The sequence below is a fragment of the Carex rostrata genome, chromosome 24 (assembly GCF_964058835.1).
Source record: "Carex rostrata chromosome 24, lpCarRost1.2, whole genome shotgun sequence".
Classification (NCBI taxonomy): Eukaryota; Viridiplantae; Streptophyta; class Magnoliopsida; order Poales; family Cyperaceae; genus Carex; species Carex rostrata.
The window spans coordinates 8,073,068-8,097,962 of record NC_135941.1 but is presented as its reverse complement, the minus strand read 5'-3'; the positions used below and the strand labels follow the sequence as shown (position 1 = coordinate 8,097,962).

Genomic DNA, 24,895 nt, shown 5'->3' with positions numbered 1-24,895 from the left:
CTGACCTGCGCAATCAAAGATTATATTTAAGATCGAGAGGCTTCTGTTGTTTTATTATATTTGCGTTAATTACCATCTTTACAGTGATAATTCAAATAATCAAATTTGGAGTCCCAGTACTGAACTGAAAGTTCTCATTTTTATTAAGTGTAAATGCTGAAGTTGTGCGTTATTTTGGTTCAAATTATTAGTTATTTTACGCACATATTTTTCTTTAATATAATAAAGATAACATGTAAAATTTAGACAATTGATATAACTAAGAAAAAATGTAAATTTTACAATAAAACAGTATATTAAAACACGTTATTTGAAAATGTTTAGTTGATTAAGATTAAGTATGTTATAAACGAGGAGAAAATATATTGATTGTAGACTACATTTCTTAATTTAAATTTGTAACCGATAGTCCAAAACTGCCAACTATAACTATACGGGAAATAAATCTGCTGTGATTTGCTACTCCAAATCAAACTGTTAAATTTTTTGAAATGCACGAATCTCAAAATAAATGAACGGTTCAATTGAAATAGCAGGAGACCCTGCGATTCTTTGGAATCGCAGCAGATTTATTTCCAACAATGTGGATCAACTTTGTATTCTCCAGCTAATATAAAAAATAAAATATAATTTTCTTGCGTTCTAACAAAATAATTCCCGCAATAATTTTTTTACTGCAATAAAAGTTGTTCTCAAGATAAGAAAAAAATACAGAGGAGGGTTCAAATGCACCCAAATTTTTGTGCACCCAAATGCATCTTATCTTTCAAATCATTTTTCTCCGTTTTCAAAATCCAAATAGTCAATCCGAACCGTTAGATGCGATCTATATATTAAGATGTGCTTGGAGACCAAATTTTACATTTTTTGGAATTTTTTTACTATTTATTAAACCACTTTGAAAATCGCTGATCCAATGGTTCAGAAAATGTAAAATCAGCGATTTTCAAAGTGGCTTAATAAATAGTAAAAAAATTTCAAAAAATGTAAAATTTGGTCTCCAAGCACATCTTAATATATAGATCGCATCTAACCGTTCGGATTAACTATTCGGACTTTGAAAATGGAGAAAAAGAATTTGAAATATAGGGTGCATTTGGATGCACAAAAATTTGGGTGTATTTGAACCCTATGAGTACATTGTTTGTTTCGAGTCATCTGATCGATATCAAAATATATTGAACACAATACATTTGCGAAGTACATTCCATTATTGAGTACAATGCATTATTTTTCACAACATATGATCATATTAAATGGCAAGCAGAAACAATTTTCTTTCTATTTTAACAAAGTTCGGTATAATTTTCATTTCAAATTCAAAAATTGAAACATGTAATCACCAGCATAGCTGCAAAGCCCAATATTGACAAATATGTATATCATAAGCATAAATATGACAAAATATACAGGGTGGAACAGTTCATATCACAGCGAAAAAAACCCCGATTTTTTATTTATAGGAAAATAAATCAATAAATATTGAAATAGAGGTAGGATTTCGTGAAATTTCAAAATATAGGAATTATGTGATACTCGTATTCATGGGTTGCCATTTTTTTAAAAGTAGTTTTCTATCATGTCAAATTCTATTTCAGACAATTATGTAATATCATTACTTTTTTAACAAAATAATTATTATTTTTATTGAAATATTTTTTAAATAAAAATATGTTTTTATTTTCTTATAATATATCCCGTTGCATCGCACGGACACGATACTAGTATATATATATAGAGAGAGAGAGAGAGATGAGCTATGGTGAGTTGCGAAGTAAAACGCGTTTCTACTTCACACCGTATTTTCATTTTCAAAGTCCAAACGATCGATCTGAACCGTTAGATGTGATATCCATATTGAAATGTTCTTGGAGAGCAAATTTTACATTTTTTTAGAATTTTTTTACTATTTATTAAGCAATTTTGAAAACTGCTGTTTTGCTGTGAACAGTAAAAATTTCTGGACCATCGGATCTGCGATTTTCAAAATTGCTTAATAAATAGTAAAAAAATTCCAAAAAATATAAAATTTGGTCTCCAAGCACATTTCAATATGGAGATCATGTTGAGCGGTTTGGATCGGTCGTTTGGACTTTTAAATCGCAAAATATGAGCGTGAAGTAAAATAGTCGCTTTACTTCGCAACTCACCGTAGCCCATCTATATATATATATATATATATATAGGAATATGCTAGCATGCTATGCATAACATAGAACCCCTCCATGCAATGGCTCGGATTTTGAGTTTTCAAAATCCTAACGGTCGATCCGAACCGTTCATCTTGTTCTCCATATTAATATGTGTTTGGAGACCAAATTTTATATTTTTTGAATTTTTTTTTACTATTTCTTTAGATTTATTGAAAATCACTGTTTTCAGCAAATCTGGACCATAAAAACAGTGATTTTCAATAAATCTAAAGAAATAGTAAAAAAATTCCAAAAAATATAAAATTTGGTCTCCAAACACATATTAATATGGAGAACAAGATGAACGGTTCGGATCGACCGTTAGGATTTTGAAAACTCAAAATCCGAGCCGTTGCATGGAGGGGCTCTATGCTATGCATAGCATGCTAGCATATTCCTATATAGAGTAAAGCTAGGGTGTGATGTGCTCATCAAGAGGGTTTGGTGAGCACAACTCTAAAAGTATATCGGATCGACTTCAAACGCCGAATTCAAACCGTTGAAATCCTTATACTTCATGAGTGATGCATGTACATGAAATTTTTTGAAAGTTTCAAGTTTATTTTTACAAGGTCAAGCGGTCAAAGAAAGTAACTTTTTATAACTTAATTTATAAGTTGTTTTATATATTCAATTTTTATCATTTCTTTGACCGCTTGACCGTGTAGCAAATAAACTCGAAACTTTCAAAATTTTATATGTACATACATCACTCATGAAGTACATGGATTTCAACGGTTTGGATTTTGACTTTAAAGTCGATCTAATATACTTTTGAAGTTGTGCTCACCATATCCTCTTGGTGAGCACATCACACCCTAGTTTTACTCTTCCTATATATATATATATATATATATAGAGGTTGGCTAAGATCAAAGTGGTAGTTCCTGAGCTTTGGTGCTACCAATTCGTTTTTCAATTTTCAAAGTTCAAAACGTCAATCCGAACCGTTCAAGTTGTTCTACATATTAAATTGTGCTTGGAGACCAAATTTTACATTTTTCTGAATTTTTTTACTATTTATTAAGCCACTTTGAAAACAGGTGATCCAACGGTGGCTTCTGATTTTACTGTTTTGTTAAGCCACCATTGGATCAACGATTTTAAAAGTGAATTAATAAATAGTAAAAAAATTCAGAAAAATATAAAATTTGGTCTCCAAGCACATTTTAATATGGAGAACAACTTGAACGGTTCGGATCGACGTTTTGAACTTTGAAAATTAAAAAACAAATTGGTAGCACCAAAGCTCAGGAACTACCACTTTGATCTTAGCCAACCTCTATATATATATATATATATATATATTATAAAACTCTTATTTTTTTGTACTTATACATAGTGTATTGAAAAAACCGGACGGGTCAGACCCGACCCGGACCAACCCAAGCTAGACCCCTAGACCGGCATCGACCAATCCTAGGGTCGGGTCTAGCATGGGTTTGGTCAGGCTTTTTTTTATTTTAGACCCCAAAAAACCCGACCCTGGTGAACCCCCGACCCGTTTGAACCCGACCCAGCCCCCCCTAAACCCCTCTAAACCCATACTAAGCCGGACCTAAACCGCTACTAACCCCCACGGACCCGTACTAACTCAGACCAAACCCCTCTAAACCACACCCCCAAACCCCCATGGACCCGGACCAAACTCTCACAAACCCGTACTAACCCCCCGCTGACCCATACTAACTCGTACCCGGACCTCAGTTTTTAAATTTAAATTGCATTAGATTTGTATAGTTTCAGTCTCTATTTCTAGCTGAAACAAGCTGTTTCGGCCTTTGCAGAAAATACAGCTTTTCTGGAAAGTCCAAAACAGCGTGTTTCGATCAAGAACAGAGGCCGAAATTGCACATTTATTTCTGTTTTGAATTTTTAATGTGTTGGATTAATTTTAAAAATGTTAGATTTATTTTTAATGTGTTAGATTTATTTTTAAATTGGTTAGATATGTTAGTTTTATTTCTTATGTGTTAGATTTAATTCAAAGTAGGTTAGATTTATTTTTAATGTGTTAGATTTATTTTTCAATTGGTTAGATTTATTTTAAGAATGTTATATTTATGTTTAATATATTATGTTTAATTTTATTTGTTATTGGTTAGATATGTTATAATGATTTCAATTTATTAGTTGATTAGCTCTTTGAAAAAAAATTGGTGTTGGTTTAAAAAAAAAAAAGATTGGTGTTGTCTTAAAAAAAAAAAAAGACCCGGACCCTACCTGAACCAACCCGTGCTAAATTTGGATCAAGGATCTAATACGGATTTGGTCTAACTCTCCAAAATGAGACCCGTCGGACCCGCAGATCGTGGAACCCGTGGCCCGGGTGGGTTCGGACTGTGTGGACCCGACCCGAATTCAAAACACTACTTATACATATATAATACTATTCATTAATTATTCGTTGCAAATATCTAACAAGTCTATATTTATTAATTCTTCATTTTATATTAATATATATTTATTAAATTTTGATATTGTTTAATATCTATGTTCAAATTTATATCTGCTGAATTAAATACGGATAGGAATATATTATTTGTTCCCAAATCCGCTCCATTTACCGTATCAAATTTATATCTGAAGTAACCTAAATTTTGAGTTTGTATTCAAGTTGTATGATCAGAATCAGAACAAATTCGAATCGTATATGAGATAAAATATACGAAGTCCCTTTCATATTCGTACCAAAATACATCGGACAGTCTGGAACCAAACTCAAAATTTGAATTACTTTGGGGATCCAAATTATTCACTAAATAAGATCATCATGTAGGGTGCAGACAAATCAGATATTAATTGAATCTGTATCTTAAAAGTTAGATACGAATATCTAATATCTGAATATCTGTACGGATACAGATACAAATATAATTTTATATTTTAATTATTATGTCTAGTAGATATATACCATATAGCTTAATATATAATGAATAAACTTAATATATATATATATATATATTTATGAATATCTGATTCGTATATGTATCGATTTGTATCCGATCTTTTTGCATCCCTATTTTCAGAATTCAGATTCCCCAGGCACCTGAGGTGCAATAAGTAAATCTGGACCCATTCTTTTAACTTGGCATGAATCTCAAAGCGGATCCCTCTAGCTCCTGTACCCATTCTTTTATTACCTTTTTCGGATTGCTTAGTCCGACGTGTTAATTGCTTAAGCTATTGCTGGAATGCATCGGAATTTCTAATTAAGCAAATTTGCTTTAAAAGAAATCGTTGCTTAATGACACGCTGGCGAAATAATTGGACCAAATCATTTCTTTCTCCGTAACTCCAGCGCTCTCTCTCTCCTAAAAAAACGAAACATCTTTCACTCCATTTTTTCCTCAATTTGGCTACTACCGACTATCGTTCTTCTTGCCGATTTCTCCAATGAATTCGCCTATTTACGAACTTCATTTTGACATCTCAATTGTTGGAGGATATGTTTTATCTCAATTTCTGTATTTTCTACGACAAAATTCTCTCAACGAGGGAGAGTGGGATGGACGGGATTTGGAGCTAGGTCTTTTCTAGGGTTTGGGAGCCGAGGTGTGCTGAGTGCCAAAGTCCATCTCCGATGTGAAAAAGCTACGTGTAGCTCTGTCAATTAGAACGGTACTTCCTTTTTTCTGCTGCCCCTTTTCTCATATTTGTGGGTTTTATGCGAACAATTCTTTCTATAGCTACTGAATATGATGTTTCTACGAGTTTCTCAATATTGTTTTTCTGAAATTGTTGCTGTAATGATTTTATTTGTTGTATCGATGCCGAATTGAGTAATAATCTTTTAGTAAGGTAGAAAATTAATTGAATTCTTGGATACGACTTACTGGCTTTTTAATTTATTAAATTGTCGATGTAACCACAGGGCATCCTTCAATTAGAGGAGAGGTTTTTGGGAGTTTCTTCTTGGATGCTACGATCCGAAAAGCTCCTTTGACAAGGTCCAACAGATTAGACAAAAGAGAAGGTACTTGTTATTTTTTTATTCATTTCTTAACAGTCGGAACCAATATCCATGATTCTAGTATTAATCATGACTTGTTCATACCAGAATATAGACCAGTATGGTACCAAGCATGTACTGGAGCTGACTGCTCCTCTGGTACATTACAAATCATAGTGAAATGGTTCTTTCAATTTAAGAAGAACGAGTGTTTTCTATTCATTTTATAATTAAGCAGAACAAATTATTATTCGTACCAAAAAAAAAAAAAGCAAAACATTTTTATGGAAGGATAAAGAAATTAACATCAACTATATTGATTCATCAATCATCACTCAAAACACTCTCAAGTGTTTTGTCGTACACCTTCCTTTGATCTTCAGTCATTGTTGATGGATCCAGTTCCATAAACTTAAGTGCGAAATTCTGATTGTGCACCCTTTTAATCTCCTTGCACAACCCTTCCATAGTCTTATTGAAGCTATCAATTTTTCAATCTTCTGTAATTCAACATTATGCTGAGCCTCCAGTGCTTCCTTCTTTTTTTCTATTTCGCTTGCCAACGCCTCCTTTTGTTTTCCCTTGGCTTTTGAAAATTTCCTTCCTGGAGGGCAAGGAGAGATAACTATATCTGAATCTTCATTCGAGGTGTAGCTGTTGGTAGTGTTAGTTTTGCTTCTCTTTGAACCTGTATGTTCAGTTGATGGGGTATCTTTTGTGTTTACATACTGGCTGAGCCATTTCTCTTCTTTTTTGAGAACATCCCATGCATGCATTAAGGTAAAAATTTCACCTTCCAGATGATGATACAACTCTAGTGCTTTATTTTTCTTATCATCCTCACTCAACCCACTTTGGTAGCAATCGTGGATCTTCTTAATACAATCTGCAAACTTTGATACGGCGTGGCTTAATTTTTGCCAGCGACTTACCACGGCCGATATACTCCGTTCAGAGTTTTGATTTTGAGACTGTACATACTCTGTGTATATACATTTCCAAAAACTTTTGTCACTTTGATCCTTACCAGTTACCGGATCTTTGCTAACTAATAGCCATGCGCCACATAATTTCAGATCATCGGTTGGTGACCAACGGAGCCTTTTTTTTTCCAATTTCTTCTAATGTTGCGGAGTGCTGAAATTGATGTCTATAAATAAAGCATTGATAGAGTGATATTCAAATCATCAAACTTTATTCATACTTCCTATATATTTCTTTACACTTGTGATAAACAAAGTAATTGTTTCTTTACCATTACCTCTAAAATTATTATTTTAGTACTCTGAATCATCTCTTTGTTAATAATTTATTTGCATGCAGGGATGAACTCTTCAATTGATGAAGATTTCCCGATCGATCTTGAACAAGTTATATTGAGCGCTGGGTATATCGGGCAACAACTTTGGGATGATACACATGCCAAATTAACTTATGCCCAAAAATGATCAAACTGCAGTTGTTTTAACATTCTGGATCACATGTTCAAATTTCCATTTTCAATTATTTTGATGTTGTTGTTGTTATTTTGCAGTGTTCTAAATGTTTTGTTTAAAGTACTGATTTTGTTCATTCCAAGGACTATAATTTTGGATATGACTTACTGGTACCAGGGCTGATTGATACATCCTGTAAAGCATGATTAACTGTACATGGACAAATATTGTCCATGTGGGATGATACCTATTTCTACAACTCTCTATTTTGCAATTGATTGCTAAAGATGGATGAAACATATTTAAAATCTCAAGTTCGAAGATAAGGCAAAAATATTTATAAATGAATATATGAAATGGTCTGAATTTACCAAACCAGCGGACTTTATTTGCTCACTATTTTGCTTTAAATTATACTGTTCGAATGGAGAGAGCAAGAGCGAAAGGAGAGAGCAAGAGCGGCAGAAGAGGAGAGAGCAAGAGAAGATGAGAGAGGAGTGCGCAAGAGCATATCAGAACAGATAAAACGAGGAGAGAGCAAGAGCGAATCCAACAAAAAGAGATACCAAATAGAAAATACGGAGAAGAAGAGAAAGGGTCTCATTTTTAATTTTTGGCTGACGTGGCGTTAATTACAATCTATTAATAATTGCTGGAATGGAGTGTTTTAGCAATTATGAACCTCTTTAATTGCTAAAGATAATGACGTGGCTCTTTAGCAATTAACTTTAATTGCTCCATTGGAGATGCTCTAAACCGTCTATTTGTTTCTCAGGGGATACGGACTCCTATTTTCATGTCTTCACAGAAAAGAAAAAAAAAATGATTAGTGGGACCCAGTAGTCATCCTCCAACCGGCCCATTTAACTCTTCGTTCTTATCTTTTTGTATTTGTGACTTTCTCTCTCCCGAAATCAGCCCAAATCACCTCCCCGTGGGCCGTGGCCGTCTCCGCTCCCCTCTATTTTTCGGAAATAAATCTTGAACCTGTTATTCAGATTCTAACCGTTGATCTTTGTTGAGGTCCGTGTATGAAAAAGTCCTTCATTGAGATTTGCGTATAGAAATATTTGAACGGTTGGGATCGGGAAAACAGGAGATGTATTTCCCTATTTTTCTCTCCGGAGAACTCATCTCATATGGTAATAACTTATTTTGTCGGGTACATTAAGAGGGAAATCGACGAGCGGCGCTTGGTTAATCTTGATTCGTGAAGCAAATAGACCATTTCTTCTCCTGTTATATACCAATTGTGCATCCCAATCATCCTCTTTCCAACTAGATCAAAGAAAATAGACTATGTCAGTGTTGGGTTCACAGGGGCAGTTGAGTTCCCTCCAGCGCCTGCACTATGTTGAGAAGGTATGTAAGATTTAATCTCTCTTACTCCCGATTAAGTCTCAGAAGAAAGAGTAATCAACGATACGTTACGGGTCATTTCATTGGGCTATGTAGAGAATTGTGAGGTTGCTGGAGCTTGCAGGTGCGGCCATGGATGAATTAGGGAACGCAGGTGCCCCCAAAACTGAGGTGCTCGCTTTGCACTGTCGTCAGTTCATGATGTCTATTAAGGTACTTCTTTTATGTGTATTTGTTTGTACTAGATTGTGTTCTTTCCTCTAGTTGTTGGAGAACATGAGATAAAATTGACTATCTTAACACTAAAAGAACAGGTACTGGTACAAAGTTATGCTGGTATAAATTTATTACCTTTTTCAATCCCCATTTTTGCTGCAAAACCCTTATATATTAAAAAAATGCGAAATAAAAATAGAAAATCATATCCTGTTGGAGTACATTGTCTGTAATTTCTGATAGAATCAGTCTGCAATTTGAATCTCTTATTGTGATTCTTATTATTCTCTGTGTGACTGAACTCTGACAAGGATGACAGTACTAGATTGTTTTTGTATCGTATTTTTTTGCTTTTGTAACTTACTACTGGTATTAAACCATCCATTGGCTGTTATAATCAGCAACAGTTGATCCATGGGGCTTGTTTTGGATTGGTACCTTTTGTTTTTCTTTACTGGCTTGACTGGGGTCTAACATAAAAACATGACCAAAAATATATTGGATCTTTTGGAAACTGTACCCGGCTATTTCTTTTGTGGCATTTGTTAATGACACCCAACATCTTTAAATTTATGATTGGTATATCTATTGTCAATTTTATCAAATGATCTTTTGATGAAGCATTATTGTGGATCAAATTATTGCTCTCTGGCTAGCTTTGAGGAAAATATTTAATTTTTGAGTTATCAATGGAAGCCTGATTTAGATAATATTGTTTTCTGTTAATTGGTTATAAAGCAATTTGGTCAAGTCAATACAATATGCTTGAGGGTATTTTAGTTAATTCTGTCTTGTTTAGTCTGGGCTCTTCTGATTGGCTGTTAATTGTAAACATAGGAAATGTGAGATGTAAACTAGTTGGTGCATAAGTAACCAAATAACCGTGATCCTTATCAGTTCAGAATCCATATCTTAACTGAAGTTGACCAACCAGATATTTTTTAAATAATTGAAACAATGCAGGAAATCCAGACAACATTGCGCGAGGAAATCAAGGGCACATGTGAGTACCGGCCCTTTGAGAAGTGTGATTACAATTCAAGAATTTCCAATGAAATATGTTGTAAGAAGCTTGAGCATATAATCGAGCAGTTGGATGCCATGCAGCAGAATATTGATCAGTGTTCTAATAATATGTAAGCACCGTCATTACTTTTCTTCTTTGAAGAAGATATTGTTTTTTTTTTTTTTTTACGAAGGATTTTAAATGACTGCTGTGGTCAATACCAGTACTGAATGTTAAGGTTGAGTTAGGTTTACTGAGGTTATAAATGAAAATCCTTAGGAACTGTTAGATATGCTTAGTGTACCCACTATGATTATCTTTTGCAAATGATGACTGATGCCAGGTGAGTTGTTGAGTTTACATGCGGTTTCATTGCTGTCACCTGTGGAAACATTATATTATGTTCTTTTTTTGAGCTTGTGTACGAATGTGCCTACTTTATGTGGTATTAGCATCCATGATTGTACTGGCATAAATTACATAAGTTGGTTTCACTAATGAACACTGGTTTTGGTTTTGGTTTTGAAATTTTCATCACTTGAAATGAGCATATGAGAGGATGTGGTATTAATTTTGTATGAGTGAGGCTATGGTACTATGTATCGTGCACATTGGTCCGTAGTTACAACAACAACAACCAAGCCTTTAGTCCCAAGCAAGTTGCTGTTTGGATCAATATCTAAAAGTCCAAATATTCTGATATGAACCGTTCAACATAATCACCGTATGAAAAAGAGGATGTGGTATTTATTTTTTTGTTCTTTGTCTTTTCTTATTTTTGCCCATTATGGTCAACTTTTGTAAATAACTTCTTTTATATATATCAATCCAATTGCCCCCAACCTTCAAAAAAAAGAAAATGTACCTGCATATCAAATTTTCTTTACTATCAAACTATCTAAAAAGATAGTAAAGTATTCTAAAAAATATAAAATTTGGTCTGCACGTATTGATCATATTGAACAGTTCAGATTAACTGTTTGAACTTTGAAAACAAAGATATTGATCCAAAGTACGGATCAATGTGTGCCATGAATAATACCACCTCACTCATTTTGTATTTAATACATTTTAACTGGTAGAGAGCACATTCAAGGACATGTTTGCTGAATTGCATTTGAAGGAATTACTGAGAGTAAGGAAGAAGGTACAAATCAATTAAGAAAAGCGAACCCACATACTTTCAAAGCTTGGATTTGCTAAGTTAAGGAACCCACCATCTGAATCAACAGCATTTTCAAAGCTTATTTCCATCTGTAACCCTGTTTATGTTAAATTAATGCCCTATATACTCACAAGTTTAGACTGATGATTAAATAAGTTGATTGTGTATAGTTTAGCATGTCTAGTAGCATTTCTCCAAAAGTCCAAAAAATAAGTTAAAAAAAACACTGAAAGGCTTGTAATTTCACCACCAAAAAATTTCAATCATAGCCGACGGTCCTCATTGAAGGTTATTGATCTAATTTTCAATTAAAATTGTTTTTCAGCATCTTACTTAGGAATAGACACGAATTTTACTTGGGAATAGTTTTTGTTACGCTATTTTAATCGCTTGGACTAAGGCAAAATATTAGGCCACTCAATATGAAGATTAAATGGTGGTAATTAAGAATATGCAATTCTAGCTGATAGAAGCAATCAATAACCGTTTATTCTTAATAGTGGCCCAATTAATCAAATCCATTAAAACTTTTGAAGAATGAGTAATAGTCCAACTAGTTATATATAGTATACTAATACTAGTACTAGTACCTGACGGAATGCAAGGCGAGCTTTAGAAGACAGGGACAAGGCCTCAGCCCTCAGGCCTGCTATACTTATCCAGACCCATAATACATTTAGCAGGAATGCAGGATGATTTGTCGCTACATGGTTTGTAATTTGGCAAAGTCCGATGGCAAAAGCGGAAATTGCTAAAGAGGAAATAAACAGCACGAGAAGATGAGCGAGCCATCTGGACCTTTCTCTTCAATTCTTATTTTCTTATCCTTATTTCTTCCCACCGCTCTCTCTCTCTTTCTCTCTCCAAATGATGGCTGCTGTAAGTGTAACCTCACTGAAGTTCCTTCACCTTCCCTTCTCCACATCCATCTCTTCCCGTCAATTGCCCTACCACCACCTCCCTCTAAAATCCCAAATCAACAATGGCAACTTGCTTGTGTGTAAAGCGAACACGGAGAATTACAATGTGGAGATGGTGCTAGACGAAGACGACCCCGCGGATTTGTATGTGGATTACTTCGAGAGGGAGGTCGCGAAATCCGGGCTAGCCCAGGAGTGGAGGAGGAGAAGGTTTCACGAGACTCCAAAGGAGGAGCGCAAGCGCAAGAGTCGGGACCAGGCTCGCAATCGGGCTCGGGATCGAAGGTGAGCTTCTTCGTAATTATGGTACAGCCAAACCGGAATTTTAATTAATGTTTCAGCATTTTATGACTTCCATTTGTTAGCTTAGCTGCAAATAAGCCATGACCTTGTACCTCTTGCTGTAAGAAAAGAAAAACTATGCATAAGTAGATTAAATGTCAACTTATAATTAGAGAGGGAAATTAATGTTTCTAATTTTGTTTTTTCTTGTATGATTATATATCTCTATCATGTCATGGATGTGCTTTGCATATTTCCTTAATTACAAAACATAGGATAAATTATTAGTACCATATTACTGGACCAACAATCCAACAACAAATGCCAAAACCGGGCTAGCCAAATTTACCAGTGTGCTTCAGGAGATGCATTACTTTTCATTTTAAACTAAAATCGACACTAAACTCTACAACAAGAAAGATATATTGGATAAAGGTCAGGTTTCTCGAATGAACCAAGTGCATGTTAACAATGACAATTTTCTTTCCAACATTTCATCTAATACACTATTACTGTACAATTTGACCTGCTCTAAAGGACTCATTTGGATAAAGGTCTCGGGCAAAATTCCATCAGGAATCCCAGCCAAATTTAGACATGATGACCTGTCCGTACTGTTACTGTACTGTGGTACTAGTACTAATTGTTGCCAGTATGGTGTAGTCCATTATTTGGTCTGGTAAGTATAGTGTATTAATGCTGAGGTATATAGCAGGCACCTTATTGAGGATAGGTCTCATAGTTTGGATGATTGTGTGTTCAGAAAAATTGTCAGAACCTCACTGCAATACACTCTGGACTTTTTAATATACTTGGTACTTGGAAGTTGTCAGTTTACACAAAATATTGTTTTACTTGTAATAAATATTTTTTGAGTAAGAGATGTTCTCTTTTTGCAAACTGATGCCTTTTATGCGAAAAGCTAAAATACTTTTGAATGAAGGACTAAACCTGTGTGGGTTGGGTGCTGAGTCATGACCCACTTGACTGAGCCTGATTTGTCCTGACCTGCTTCAGCGAGGATATGATTGAAATTAGGTTGAGTGAGGCTATGGTACTATGCATAGCACGGATTGGTCAGTACTATGGATCTATATTTTCATTTTCAAAGTTCTAATGGTTGGTCCAAACTGTTCAACATGATCTCCATATGAATATGTACTTGCAGACTAAATTTTACATTTTTTAGAATTTTTAACTATTTTTTTAGATAGGTAGAAAATTACTGCTTTTGGATGGTCCAAATTTTCAGATCAAGTGATTTTCTACCAATCTAAAATAATAGTAAAACAATTCTAAAAAATATAAAATTTGGTCTACAGATATATTTTCATATGGAGATCATGTTGAGCGGTTCGGATCGACGGTTAGTACTTTCAAATTGAAGATATGAGTCCATAGTGTGGGCCAATATGCGCTATGCATAGTACCATAGCCTCACTCAGTTAGCTGTGTCTGTGCCAACACTACCGTCCCCATATTTTAGTGATTGTATCAAGAAAAATGTAACAGTGTATTTTAAACCTGGACTGTTTTTTATTTCCATTTCCAGACGAGCATCTGGAAAACCTCGTGTCTTTAAACGCAAATATGACGACGATTACGACTACGATGATGACGACGACAATCCAGATGAGGCTTTCTTAGGAACTGCTCTGGATAATTTGCTGGACCCGGAATACCAGGAGGGCAGCCTCGATTTACTTGAGATTGACGTGCCTGACGTAGCGTGGCAACCTGATGGCTCTGGCATATTCCCTGTTAACAATTAAGTGTTGTTCTATTTGTGTTTCCTTTTTTTTTTTTTACTTTTTAAACTTTGTCTCAGATTCACCTAGGCAATGCAGTACAAGAGTTGTTATGATTCTTATTTGAGTTGTGGTGAATAAACACAAGGCTTAAGTTTAATTTCTGTATACAACTCTACTTGTTAGCATTTATATTCCCTATTTTTTGGATTTTGAGATTTTCAATAGTACTCGCCATATACTTTAGATTTTTTTTTTTTTTTTTTAAATAAACCTGATACAAAACCATTTAATGGTGCTTGTACAAGCACCACATAAAGAAAAATTATAAAAATAGACTTCACCGAGACACTGCTTTAATGGAGGAAGAGGAACACACAATTCTTCCCTCCAACGAGGTAGTACCTTCACTGTCTTGGTGGATTGTTTTTTTTTTTTTTTGTAACTTTCACTCGCGTGGTGTTTGTTCCATTAAATAATTTTGTACCATATTTATTTAAAAATAAAAATTCTATACTTTAGGTCATATTAAAAAATATATATTTTAATAAAAATCGTTATGCAGAATATCACGATTACATCCGCTATAATTTTTTTTTTCGAACCTCGTCATGGACCACAAACTGTTATTTTATATAAATATATAGTCTACCGAAAACCGAATTACTGAAAATTGTTACTTTAGATATTAGGTGATCAACGATAAATAAAGTAATTCATGGACTCACAAATGTCTACATTTTTTTTCAATATTGATTTATTTTAAATTAATTAATGCATTATAATGTTTTTTTTTTATTTCGTACGAGCATATGAAGTTAAGATATTGAAACTTTTTTTACAAGTCTCAAAGTCTTTCAAAAATTGATTGAGGTCGACAGATCAATTACCTTTTAATACGGGTATTTGAAATCTTGATGTGTGATTGCTACATTGAATAATTAATTTAATTCCTTTTATATCTAAGCAAGACACGGCACTCATTAAATAGTAAGCTTTAAAAAATAATTTCAATCCGGTGTCTATAAACTCAAAATTTTAAAATACAAAATTTCTGTAATTTAATTTTGGTAAATTTTGTACTTTGTCACGAATTGGTCACTCAACTTTTAATTTGTCTCAATCAAATTATTGAACTTTTTATTTGTTTCAAATTAGTTATTCTATGACTTTTTCATCCAAAATGCTAACGGAAATATGCTCGTTCCGTTCAAAATGCTAATGGAATATGTTAGTTCCATTCAAAATTGTAACGGAATGAGCATATTCCGTCCAAAATACTAACAGAATGAGAATATTTCGTTAGCATTTTGAATGGAAAAATTATATCATGACTAATTTGGGATAAATAAAAAGTTAAGTGACTTAATTGAGACAAATTAAAGTTGAGTGACCAATTATAACAATGTATAAAGTTTAGTGACCTCAATGAAAATTTACTCTTTAATTTAGGTCAAAAGCCTGAGCTGAGAGAAACGTGTCACTGTCATTAAAAATAACAAAAGGATTGCAGGGTCTTAATATTGCACTGTCATCTAAATTCTAAAGGAAGCAAATCTGCTGCGATCCTAAAGATTGCAGGGTCCTGCGATTTTAATGCCAACCATTCATTTATTAGAACGTAGGAATCTCAAAATATATAAACAGTGGAGATTAGAATCGTTAGGACCCTGCAATGCAATCCTTTGGAATCGCAGCAGATTTATTTCCGCATCTAAAACATTTCCCTCGTTAGTCATTTTCTAATCACCTTTTGTAAACGGTGCTGTGTCTTAAAATCTTAATAGCCTATTTAAGAGGATACTTCCCCAAAACAGGAGCTTAAGAAAATAACATATAGGTCAAAATCTCAGCCTTTGGATTTACATCGCGCGCACTACGAAGAAATCTAGAAAAGCGCAATTCGCGATCGGGACAGTTGGAATTTAATCGGACGGTTTAGATCGCGTTGGGAAATAGTGTTTATAAAGTCGCAACTTATGACAGCCACAGCCCAGTAGCCCACACCCCACAGGCAGCAGCATATGCCAATATGCGATATGCGTTCTCGCAGCAAAAGTAGCAATTTCCTTAAAAAAAACTCCATCAAAAAAGAATTCGAAGCGTGAAGAGCAGAGCCGGAGACTCAGAAGGGAAAGAGACTTTGGTTCTTCTTCTTCATCGCTTTGTCTTCTCCAATCTAAAACACACTATCGATTTTGTTCCTCAATGGGGCAAGCCGCTGAGGAAGCGATCCACCAGCTCTCCGCTCTAATTGACCAAGGTACTCAAATTTCTCTCCAACTTTTATCTTCTACTATTTCATTTTCTCTCTCTCTCTCTCTCTCTCTCTCTCTCTCTCTCTTTTGTTTCTCATTTGTCATTTGGTTTAACTTCTTTTGGATTGATCCAGCTGACGCGCCAATCAAGAGTACCTTTCAGGTATTAATTTTCCACCTTTTGTATTTAACATTGGATCTCACTACTTGTCTTCGTCTTCGTACTCGTATGAGGATCAGCACTTGTTTTAGTGTTAATTTTCACCATTAGTGCAAATATGCACCCCATAAGTTCATATTGGCTCAATTTAGAACTACATGCATATTGCGTTACTTCAGGTCAACTCCAAAATTCTTTCTAGTAACAGCAAATTTATAATTTATTTAGAAATTTTTCATTCCATAGCAGTTTGATTTCTTTGTTATTCTAAATGTAATTCAAACAGAAAAGCAAATTTTTTTTTTTTTTTTTTTTTTTTCATTTTGTTGGTCTCCGGCTTGGAACAAATTCTTTTTTTTTTTTCATTATTGTATTCCTTTCCATCGTGTAAAGATAAAGCAATATGTTCTAGCAGGAAGAACATGACTTAGCAACTCTAATTTATTTATTGAAATATATAGAGTGCTGCTGGAGCTGGACCACACCCTTTTGATTAATACCAGCATGTGGGCTCCACAGTTCAGTGGTTCATAGCATATTTTAAGTTCTTGTTGAATTGAGAGAGTTAATTTAAGTTCATGAACTGTCTTTTTATTTTAATTTCTTCTGTTATTAAAATAAAGTAGCCGGGAATTTAATTTTGACAAAGGAGACCAATTAGATATTTTTCTCTCTTGTTTTAATTAAGATACGTATTTAAAAATTTAAATAAGCCTTGTAAGGTTGCCAAGTCACACCAATCTTTTGACCTAGTTTTTTTTTTTTTCTTTTCATTGTTTGTAGTAGCCATGTCTTGATATTTTTCATCTAATATTTGAATATTGCATTGTATAGTAACTTGGATTTTGGATAATAAACCTTAGGTTATTTACTATAGCTGATTTGCTAACAGATAATGCATGACGGGTACCCGACCGAAATATTCACCCGTTTTCTGAAGGCCAGAGATTGGGATGTAACCAGAGCTCATAAATTGGTACTTTTTAACTTAATTGATCTAGGACATTGTATTAGTAATCTCATTTAGATGTTATACAATAATAGTATAAATGGCTCAAAATTTGTTTGTAGCATTGTTGTATCCTAATAATATTTGTATTTGTTTTAGCTGATAGATTGTTTGAATTGGAGGATACAAAATGATATTGATGACATTTTGTCGGTGAGTAAACTGTACTTTTCTTAACTACTACAAATTTTCACTCCAATAGAATATCTCTTTTTTATTAAGGTTAATTATTTTCCATGCAGAAACCTATAGTTCCGAGCAATCTATATGGATTAGTCCGTGATTCACAACTCTATGGGATGTCAGGATTCTCCAAGGATGTATACATCTAATCATTTTCTACTCTACTATAAACTAATTTCTCCCTCTATATATAAAAGTTGTTATACTTCACAGCATGTATTTAACTTCTGCTATACAATTGCCTTTTTGTGGGACAGGGAATTCCAGTTTTTGCTTTGGGTGTTGGTCGTAGCTCATATGACAAAGCATCGGTACTTTTGTAGATTTGTTTTATTTTATATATTTTGTTCAATACATGAGACCAAAACATGAGTAACTTTTTGTATTGCATTGCTATTTTCAGGTTCATTATTATGTACAGTCACACATACAAATAAACGAGTATAGAGATCGGGTGGTCTTGGTGAGTTTTTAAAGAATTCATAATAAAGCCGTTTTTACTTCTTTTTCTTTTCTTTTGCCATTTATTATTTTTTTTTACCTGTACATTTTCTCTTTAGCCGGCCGCAAGAAAAAAACATGGCAGGCATATAAACACGTGCATCAAAATTTTGGATATGACTGGTTTAAAGCTTTCAGCACTTGGCCAAATGAAGGTACTTCCTTTTTGTATTTCCTTCTCTTGAGAGTCTAATCCAGGTGTTTCAAGCAGTCTGTACATTATTACACGACATGTAATGTTGCACCTTACAATAAAGTATCAACTCATAGTGTATTCATGATAATGTAAGAAATATTAGTTATTCCTTTTGTTTTATTTTTAAATTTTCTAATGTAGCCCTAGCTAATTGGCAGGTGCAATAAATAAAGTCTCATTGTGCACTTTGCATTTTAGCAGATACTGACAACCATATCAACAGTTGATGATCTAAATTATCCGGAAAAGACAGAGACATACTACATTGTCAATGCTCCTTATGTTTTCTCAGCTTGTTGGAGGGTACGTGCGTACATTACACAGTGCATTTTATTTTAATGTTACTAAAATTACTGTTTTGTATCAACAAGTCATATTTGAGTCTATGGCACCCTTTATTTTATTTTAGTCTTTTTGGAAGAATTTGTTCCTTCCACAACTTCTAAATACTAACGACAAGAAATTAGGTCAGAAAAGAAGAATATTTCAATTGTAAAATAGAAGGAATATGAAAAAATATTAACTTGCATTTAAATTCAGAAATAACAATAGAAGTTAAATTCCAAGGTTTGATGGTAGTAATGACTCACTAGTTCAACATTTGGGTCTAAACAAAGTGAGATTCTATTATATTATCAAGGTAAAATATCATTCTCTATAGTTAAAAACTTACAAAAAAAAATTGTGACTTTTTACTGGGCAGGTAGTAAAACCACTTTTGCAAGAGAGGACAAGAAAGAAGGTGCAAGTGTTGAGCGGTTGTGGAAGGGATGAATTATTGAAGGTAAACATGCACTTCTTTTATTTTGAAGAAGTTTATATACTAATTTAGTAGGGGCAATGATAAACTCTATAGCCTGGGGATTCTGAAGAAAGAAAGGGCTCTTTATACTCAACAATAATATCTCATTGGGGATTCACATTTAATGCTGATGGTTAGTTTATGTTAATAAGAATGAGACTAATTATATGTTAATCAAGTAAATTGATTAATAGCTCTATTGTTTATTAATTAGAAAATAACACCATGAAATTCATATGTCAGGTCATTGTTATAGTGACTGCACTAATTGCAGTCACTAATCAGACTTATTTGTTAAATTGATTAATAGTTAATTTTTATATGATATGGCCATATGGGATGCATAATTGGTGGAAAGTTATTCAGTAGAAATCCAATATTTAGCAGGTCCATTGCCTAGCCCGCGTGCTTTTTAATTTCCTAAAAAGTTATAAGAACCTGCTACTTTAAAGCTGTCTATAAATTTAAAAATTCCAAATAGAAAACCCAGCCCACTTGGTTTGAATTTTGTCATGTTTATAACTCTCCCAATATTTTAACTGGAAAATAATTAGCTTATTATTCATTTATATCATGGCCTTTCATTGCTACCTTTGTTACTAGATAATGGATCATTCATCTCTTCCCCACTTTTGCCGAAAAGAGGGCTCTGGTTCATCACGAAGATCAACAAATTCAGATTCTGTAGATAATTGTTACTCTGTGGAACATTGGTTTCACCAAGAAATGTACAATTATATGAAACAGCAGTCAGAAACAACAAACTATGTTGCACCGATCAAGCATGGTTCTTTTCATGTAGATGTACCTGAACCCAACCCAAAAGGATCCAAAGTGAAAATTGTCAAGACCATTGAGGCCGAAGTGCATAAAATTGCTGATCAGAATGGGATCGAGGACTCAGTTAATGGTCTGGAATTAAGCAATTTGTAACCAGTGATTTTAGAATTTATTCTGTTACTAATGTTTTTTGGGTTTTATTTGATACCCCAGAAATGTATTAAATACATTGTGTAGCCAGACTGAAGGCAATTGTAACATTTGGAAGGAAAAAAAAATATAGTCATTTGGTATAATTGGTATGAAAATTAAGATGTACAACTACTTCATATATTGGGTTTTACGCAGTTTGAATTGTATTTTGTATTTTTAGAGAAAGAAAAAACAAAACTTGTTATTTATTGTTGATAATGAAAAATTGATTTTGTTATTAGAGCAAATTCATTTGTCCTAAAGTCCTATTCCATAGAGATATTGAATAAAACGAGCTAATTATATATAGTACTACTTTCATTTTGTAATGAACAGGATAAAATCCATGAGCTCTTGAAGGAAACTACTGCATTATAGTTATATTATATGACTAAATGGCACGCAAGATATATTTGCTTTTGGCAAAAACGGATATCGAAAGTGAAAATTAATTGCTAACTTTTGCACAATCTCCTGCTTATTCCTGCATCTCTTTCGACCTCTCATTTCACTTGTCCCAGTCTATCACCACCTGTCGCTGCTATCTGCATCCTATCCCCATTCTCTCACCCAAAACCAGAATCCGGTTCTCTGCACTAACTCCGCACGGACCCTTTGATCAGCACTCCTTGCCCGGCCAAGATTTGCATCCAACGAGTAACCAACTGAATTTAGAGAATTTGACCCGCAGTGGCTGATGAAGGTACCAATGGATATATAACATGACCCGCCCAATTTTGCACCACCAATCCACTCTTCACTCTCCAAAAACCCAAAATCCACTTTCTTTCACCACCCATTCTATGTCTCTGTCTACGATCTCACTCTCTCCAAAAACCCACAACTGGTACTGAAAGAAAGTTTATTTCGTCTATATGGCATTTTTCAATGAGAAGATTTGCATGTGCACAAAGAGAATAGCGTTGTTACAGATGAGGTGAAGAGGATGATGTGACTAAGAAAACCCACATATTTAGCGGGACAAATGGTTGACACGAGGCTTATATATCAACTATAGGAGAAGAAATTGAAGGTGAGATGGAGGAGAAAATCAGCAAGAAGTGATCTTCTGGAAGACGAATGGACTCCAATGGAGGTAGAATGGCCTCTGTCAATCACTCAAAAAAAAAAAAAATGGAGGTAGAATGGATCAGCAGGAAAATTGAGTGTGTGAATTTTCTAATGAGCTGAGAAAAATGCAGTGAGATGGAAAGACTCAGCAGAGGGTTTGGATTGACAAGGAAAAACAACAACAGGAGAACAACCCCAAGTGAGAATTTTGCATTTAAAGGAGATATATCTTCTGGAAGAGTCGAGAATTTCAAGTTTGACAAGGAAGCATGGGCAATATTAGCAAATCATCACATGTTCTTTGCTTGGGAATAGCTTTTGCTTCCACATCAAAAAAATAAGTGAAAAAGTGGACCATGATTGGGATTCCAACCAACCATACTAGCAATGTATCGTTATACTGGTAGTAAATGAAGACAATCTCAGCATCTAGATATTTCTAATACAAAATCAACCAGCATATGGAGTTAAGATCTGCTACCATTACAACATGTTGCATGTACTAGCAAAATGTACAAATCCAGACCAATCTTATTCTGAACATGCTCTTCAAGCCAGTATGCACATCATAAGAGCATTTTGAAATTTCGACATACAAGACTTTTTGTCACATTTACCAATTTAGACTAGTCCAGAATATCTCGTGTCTGGTTGCTTTTGGCATGAGGAATCTCAAGTACATAAAAAAAAAAAAAATCTACTGTCCTTACCAGTAAAAATAGATGTGACAATCAGCTAATAGAAAGTTTAAAGATTCTCAGATCCCTGAACTACTTTTGAGGAGAAACTGAATTATGGACTTAACCAACACTAAAATGGAAAGAAAAAGTTGCCATTAAAATATAACAAGGTAGTGCCCTCATCATACCAGCAAGTGTGATAGCTGGTAAGGGAGCATGCCATCAGGTACCTAGATTTACCAGATACATCTTAATGTACAAGCAGCTATTTGCTTTGGAAATTAATATGGCACACGTGTGCACAATAAAGTGAAACTCTAGAATGAATCATGCCAAGTTGACTTGTCATCTTTGCTAAAACAGACACTATTTGTTTTTTTCTTCTTTCAAAGTAAAAGCAACTGTTTGTCACACCTGTAAATACAAATAGAGATAAAACATCTAAATGCTCACAGAATATACCTAGAGCCTAATATTTTTCTCTTACCAAGTTATTAATCATCCTAACCAAGGGAAGGGTACCTTTTGTCATAATCTCTAATCTTGATGAATTTGATGCATGCTTAAATAGCGACAACCCGAAGAATATAAGCTCAGGAAGGAAAAGTCTCGAGGACAAAAACCCGTGCCAATATCGGGGTTCTAAGTCAAAGAACGCATTAAAAAACCGCCTCGTCCCCTCCAAATCGAGCTTAAGCAAGATATCCATGCCGAAGCAAAAGAATTCCCTTTGCCGCCGTCGATCCATTGGCCACAATTCCCTCCAAACCGCCTCGGAAAGCGTGTCGCCAAATATTTGATCACTTGACGAATCCAAATATTTCACAATTGCATTGGCAACTATTGGAGCAGCAGCAAGAGTTCTGGCAACCATGTACCCAGTCGAGGGATGTACCATCCCAGCTGTACCGCCAATACCAACCACCCTTTGTGGAAGTACCGGTAATGGGCCCCCCATCGGTATCACGCACTTCTCATCCTCTTCTATGCTCTTAACCCTAATTCCCAAATGCTTCAACCGAGCCACCATCCTTTCTTGTATATCCTCCATGGACAGCCCAGGCCTAGCGACCAGTGATGTCTCCTCCATAAAAATTCTATTAGCTGAGAAAGGCATTGCATATAAAAAAGTAGGAATTTTTGCATTTCTTGCCTTTAATTCTGTGCTGCCTGCCAGATGTGAATCACGCCAATCCATGAAAACCATCTTGTCCAAATCAAACGGGTGTTCTTCCACCTCAGCCAAAATTCCATATGCCACTTGATACCCAGGATTGTATGGTTTATCATATTGTACAAGACATCTGGAAAAACCAGTAGCATCTAAAACTACCGTGGCTTGTATTGTAACACCATCATTACAGATTATGTAAGATTTGGTCTCTTCATGTATGACCTTGACCACCTTGGCCGGGTGAAATTTTACACCATTTGATATGCACTTTTGCATCATTTTGGATTTGAGCTGTTTTCGGTTCACTCGACCATATGGCCGGCCAAGAAGCTTTGTTTCAGTTTCATCTATATAGACAATTGCGCTACTCCAGGTGGCATCAAGACAGTCTAGAAGATCCATTGCCTCAAATTCATCTACCCAAACCCCATAATTATTAGGCCAGATTAGTTTTGGAGATGGATCAATTAAACATACTGAAAGGCCGGCTTCGGAAACCTGTTGTGCTACCGCTAAACCAGCGGGCCCACCACCAACCACGGCTAGGTCTACAACTAGACCCTTTGAAGGGTCGTATAAAGGGAGGTCGAACTCCAGGTTCTCTTTCTTCGTTTCGGGGACTAGCTCAAGAAGTGTGGCTTGTATAGAAGTTTGTTTTGAGAGCTTTTGGGTGAATCTTTTGTTGGGCTTTTGATATGGAAGGTCATGAGTTTGGATATGGTGCTTTAAAAATGGAAGGCCATGAATTGGATGGAGAAACTCGAGTCTGTTGTGGGTTCTTAGCAGTGTATCCATATCGGAATTGAGTTGTATTTTGGGTGAATTTAGGTGTGAGCTGGAATTGAAATAATAAAGCTAGAGTCTTTTACAACTGAGTATCAGAGCATGCCACTTACAAAAAAATATAGTAGGTGGAGGTGGAGGTGGAGGTGGAGGTGGAGGTGGAGGTGGAGGTGGAGGTGGAGTAGAGGAAAGAGAAATTTATTCGTCGACGGATTGGATGGGGTTACGGTACCATGTATTAGAGGGAAAGGGACAGGGAAAGGGAAAGAAGAGAGGTGAGGAAAGAATGTAGCTAACTTAGCTGGGTTTGGATTTTTTTGAGGATTTGGGAGTTGCACGATGGGACGAGGGAGACCTCTCCATTCTCCAATGAAATCAGGTCCAAGACGGTGCCATATCCTCAGTTCCTCACAAGTGAAGTAAACACAATATTTATTTATCTTTTGATATCAACCGTCCGATCAGAATCTGGACCAATCCGGAACAAGGTCGAACGAACTGGGTTCCTTCAATATTCGTGCGGATTCTGATCGGACGGTTCGGATTTAAACATAAATATTATGTTGCCTTAGCAGATATTAGAGTTGCAATCTAGGCAGCTACTGACTTATTTACATGTGGGCCTCTGGTATATTACTATATTGCTTTGCTTGCGTCAGCAATGGGACGGTGAGTCGAGGCCCCACAGGTCGGTTGCTTAGTTTTCATCAAAAAAATAAAGGGTCGGTTGCTGGTCGGCCATTTTTCATTCAATGCACAAAAGCCCTCCATCTCCTAGTGTTTGTTGACTGTGACTGACTCTATTTCACAACAATAAATTTATCTTCAAT

General features: G+C 35.0%; 4 protein-coding genes and 1 long non-coding RNA gene across 7 annotated transcripts; 4 read left to right on the top strand and 1 right to left on the bottom strand.

Moving 5' to 3' along the window:
• Nucleotides 1-5,478: 5,478 nt before the first annotated feature.
• Nucleotides 5,479-7,809, top strand: LOC144575816 (uncharacterized). The gene is made up of 3 exons (XR_013518535.1): nt 5,479-5,813; nt 6,067-6,168; nt 7,468-7,809. It is a non-coding gene; the product is annotated as an uncharacterized LOC144575816 (long non-coding RNA).
• A 938-nt stretch (nt 7,810-8,747) lies between these two features.
• On the top strand, nt 8,748-10,680 carry LOC144575659 (mediator of RNA polymerase II transcription subunit 11-like). The gene is made up of 3 exons (XM_078325869.1): nt 8,748-8,942; nt 9,036-9,152; nt 10,119-10,680. Exons 1-3 carry the CDS (start codon nt 8,880-8,882, stop codon nt 10,293-10,295), a joined length of 357 nt encoding a protein of 118 aa, XP_078181995.1. The 5' UTR covers nt 8,748-8,879; the 3' UTR covers nt 10,296-10,680.
• Nucleotides 10,681-12,123: 1,443 nt separating this feature from the next.
• LOC144575593 (uncharacterized) lies at nt 12,124-14,477 on the top strand. The gene is made up of 2 exons (XM_078325789.1): nt 12,124-12,531; nt 14,081-14,477. Exons 1-2 carry the CDS (start codon nt 12,194-12,196, stop codon nt 14,298-14,300), a joined length of 558 nt encoding a protein of 185 aa, XP_078181915.1. The 5' UTR covers nt 12,124-12,193; the 3' UTR covers nt 14,301-14,477.
• Nucleotides 14,478-16,339: 1,862 nt separating this feature from the next.
• On the top strand, nt 16,340-20,599 carry LOC144575470 (phosphatidylinositol/phosphatidylcholine transfer protein SFH9-like). Of its 3 annotated transcripts, none has more exons than XM_078325622.1 (11): nt 16,340-16,539; nt 16,669-16,697; nt 17,587-17,670; nt 17,803-17,856; nt 17,946-18,023; nt 18,144-18,197; nt 18,290-18,349; nt 18,447-18,542; nt 18,785-18,886; nt 19,287-19,367; nt 19,989-20,599. In XM_078325622.1, exons 1-11 carry the CDS (start codon nt 16,485-16,487, stop codon nt 20,316-20,318), a joined length of 1,023 nt encoding a protein of 340 aa, XP_078181748.1. In that variant the 5' UTR covers nt 16,340-16,484; the 3' UTR covers nt 20,319-20,599. The 3 variants fall into 3 exon arrangements, with proteins under 3 accessions (XP_078181748.1, XP_078181747.1, XP_078181750.1); XM_078325621.1 differs by having other exon boundaries at nt 18,782-18,886; XM_078325624.1 differs by having other exon boundaries at nt 16,425-16,539; nt 17,558-17,670; nt 18,782-18,886.
• Nucleotides 20,600-22,271: 1,672 nt separating this feature from the next.
• Nucleotides 22,272-24,397, bottom strand: LYC (lycopene cyclase). Its single transcript, XM_078325620.1, has one exon. It carries the CDS (start codon nt 24,075-24,077, stop codon nt 22,578-22,580), a length of 1,500 nt encoding a protein of 499 aa, XP_078181746.1. The 5' UTR covers nt 24,078-24,397; the 3' UTR covers nt 22,272-22,577.
• Between the last annotated feature and the right edge of the window lie 498 nt (nt 24,398-24,895).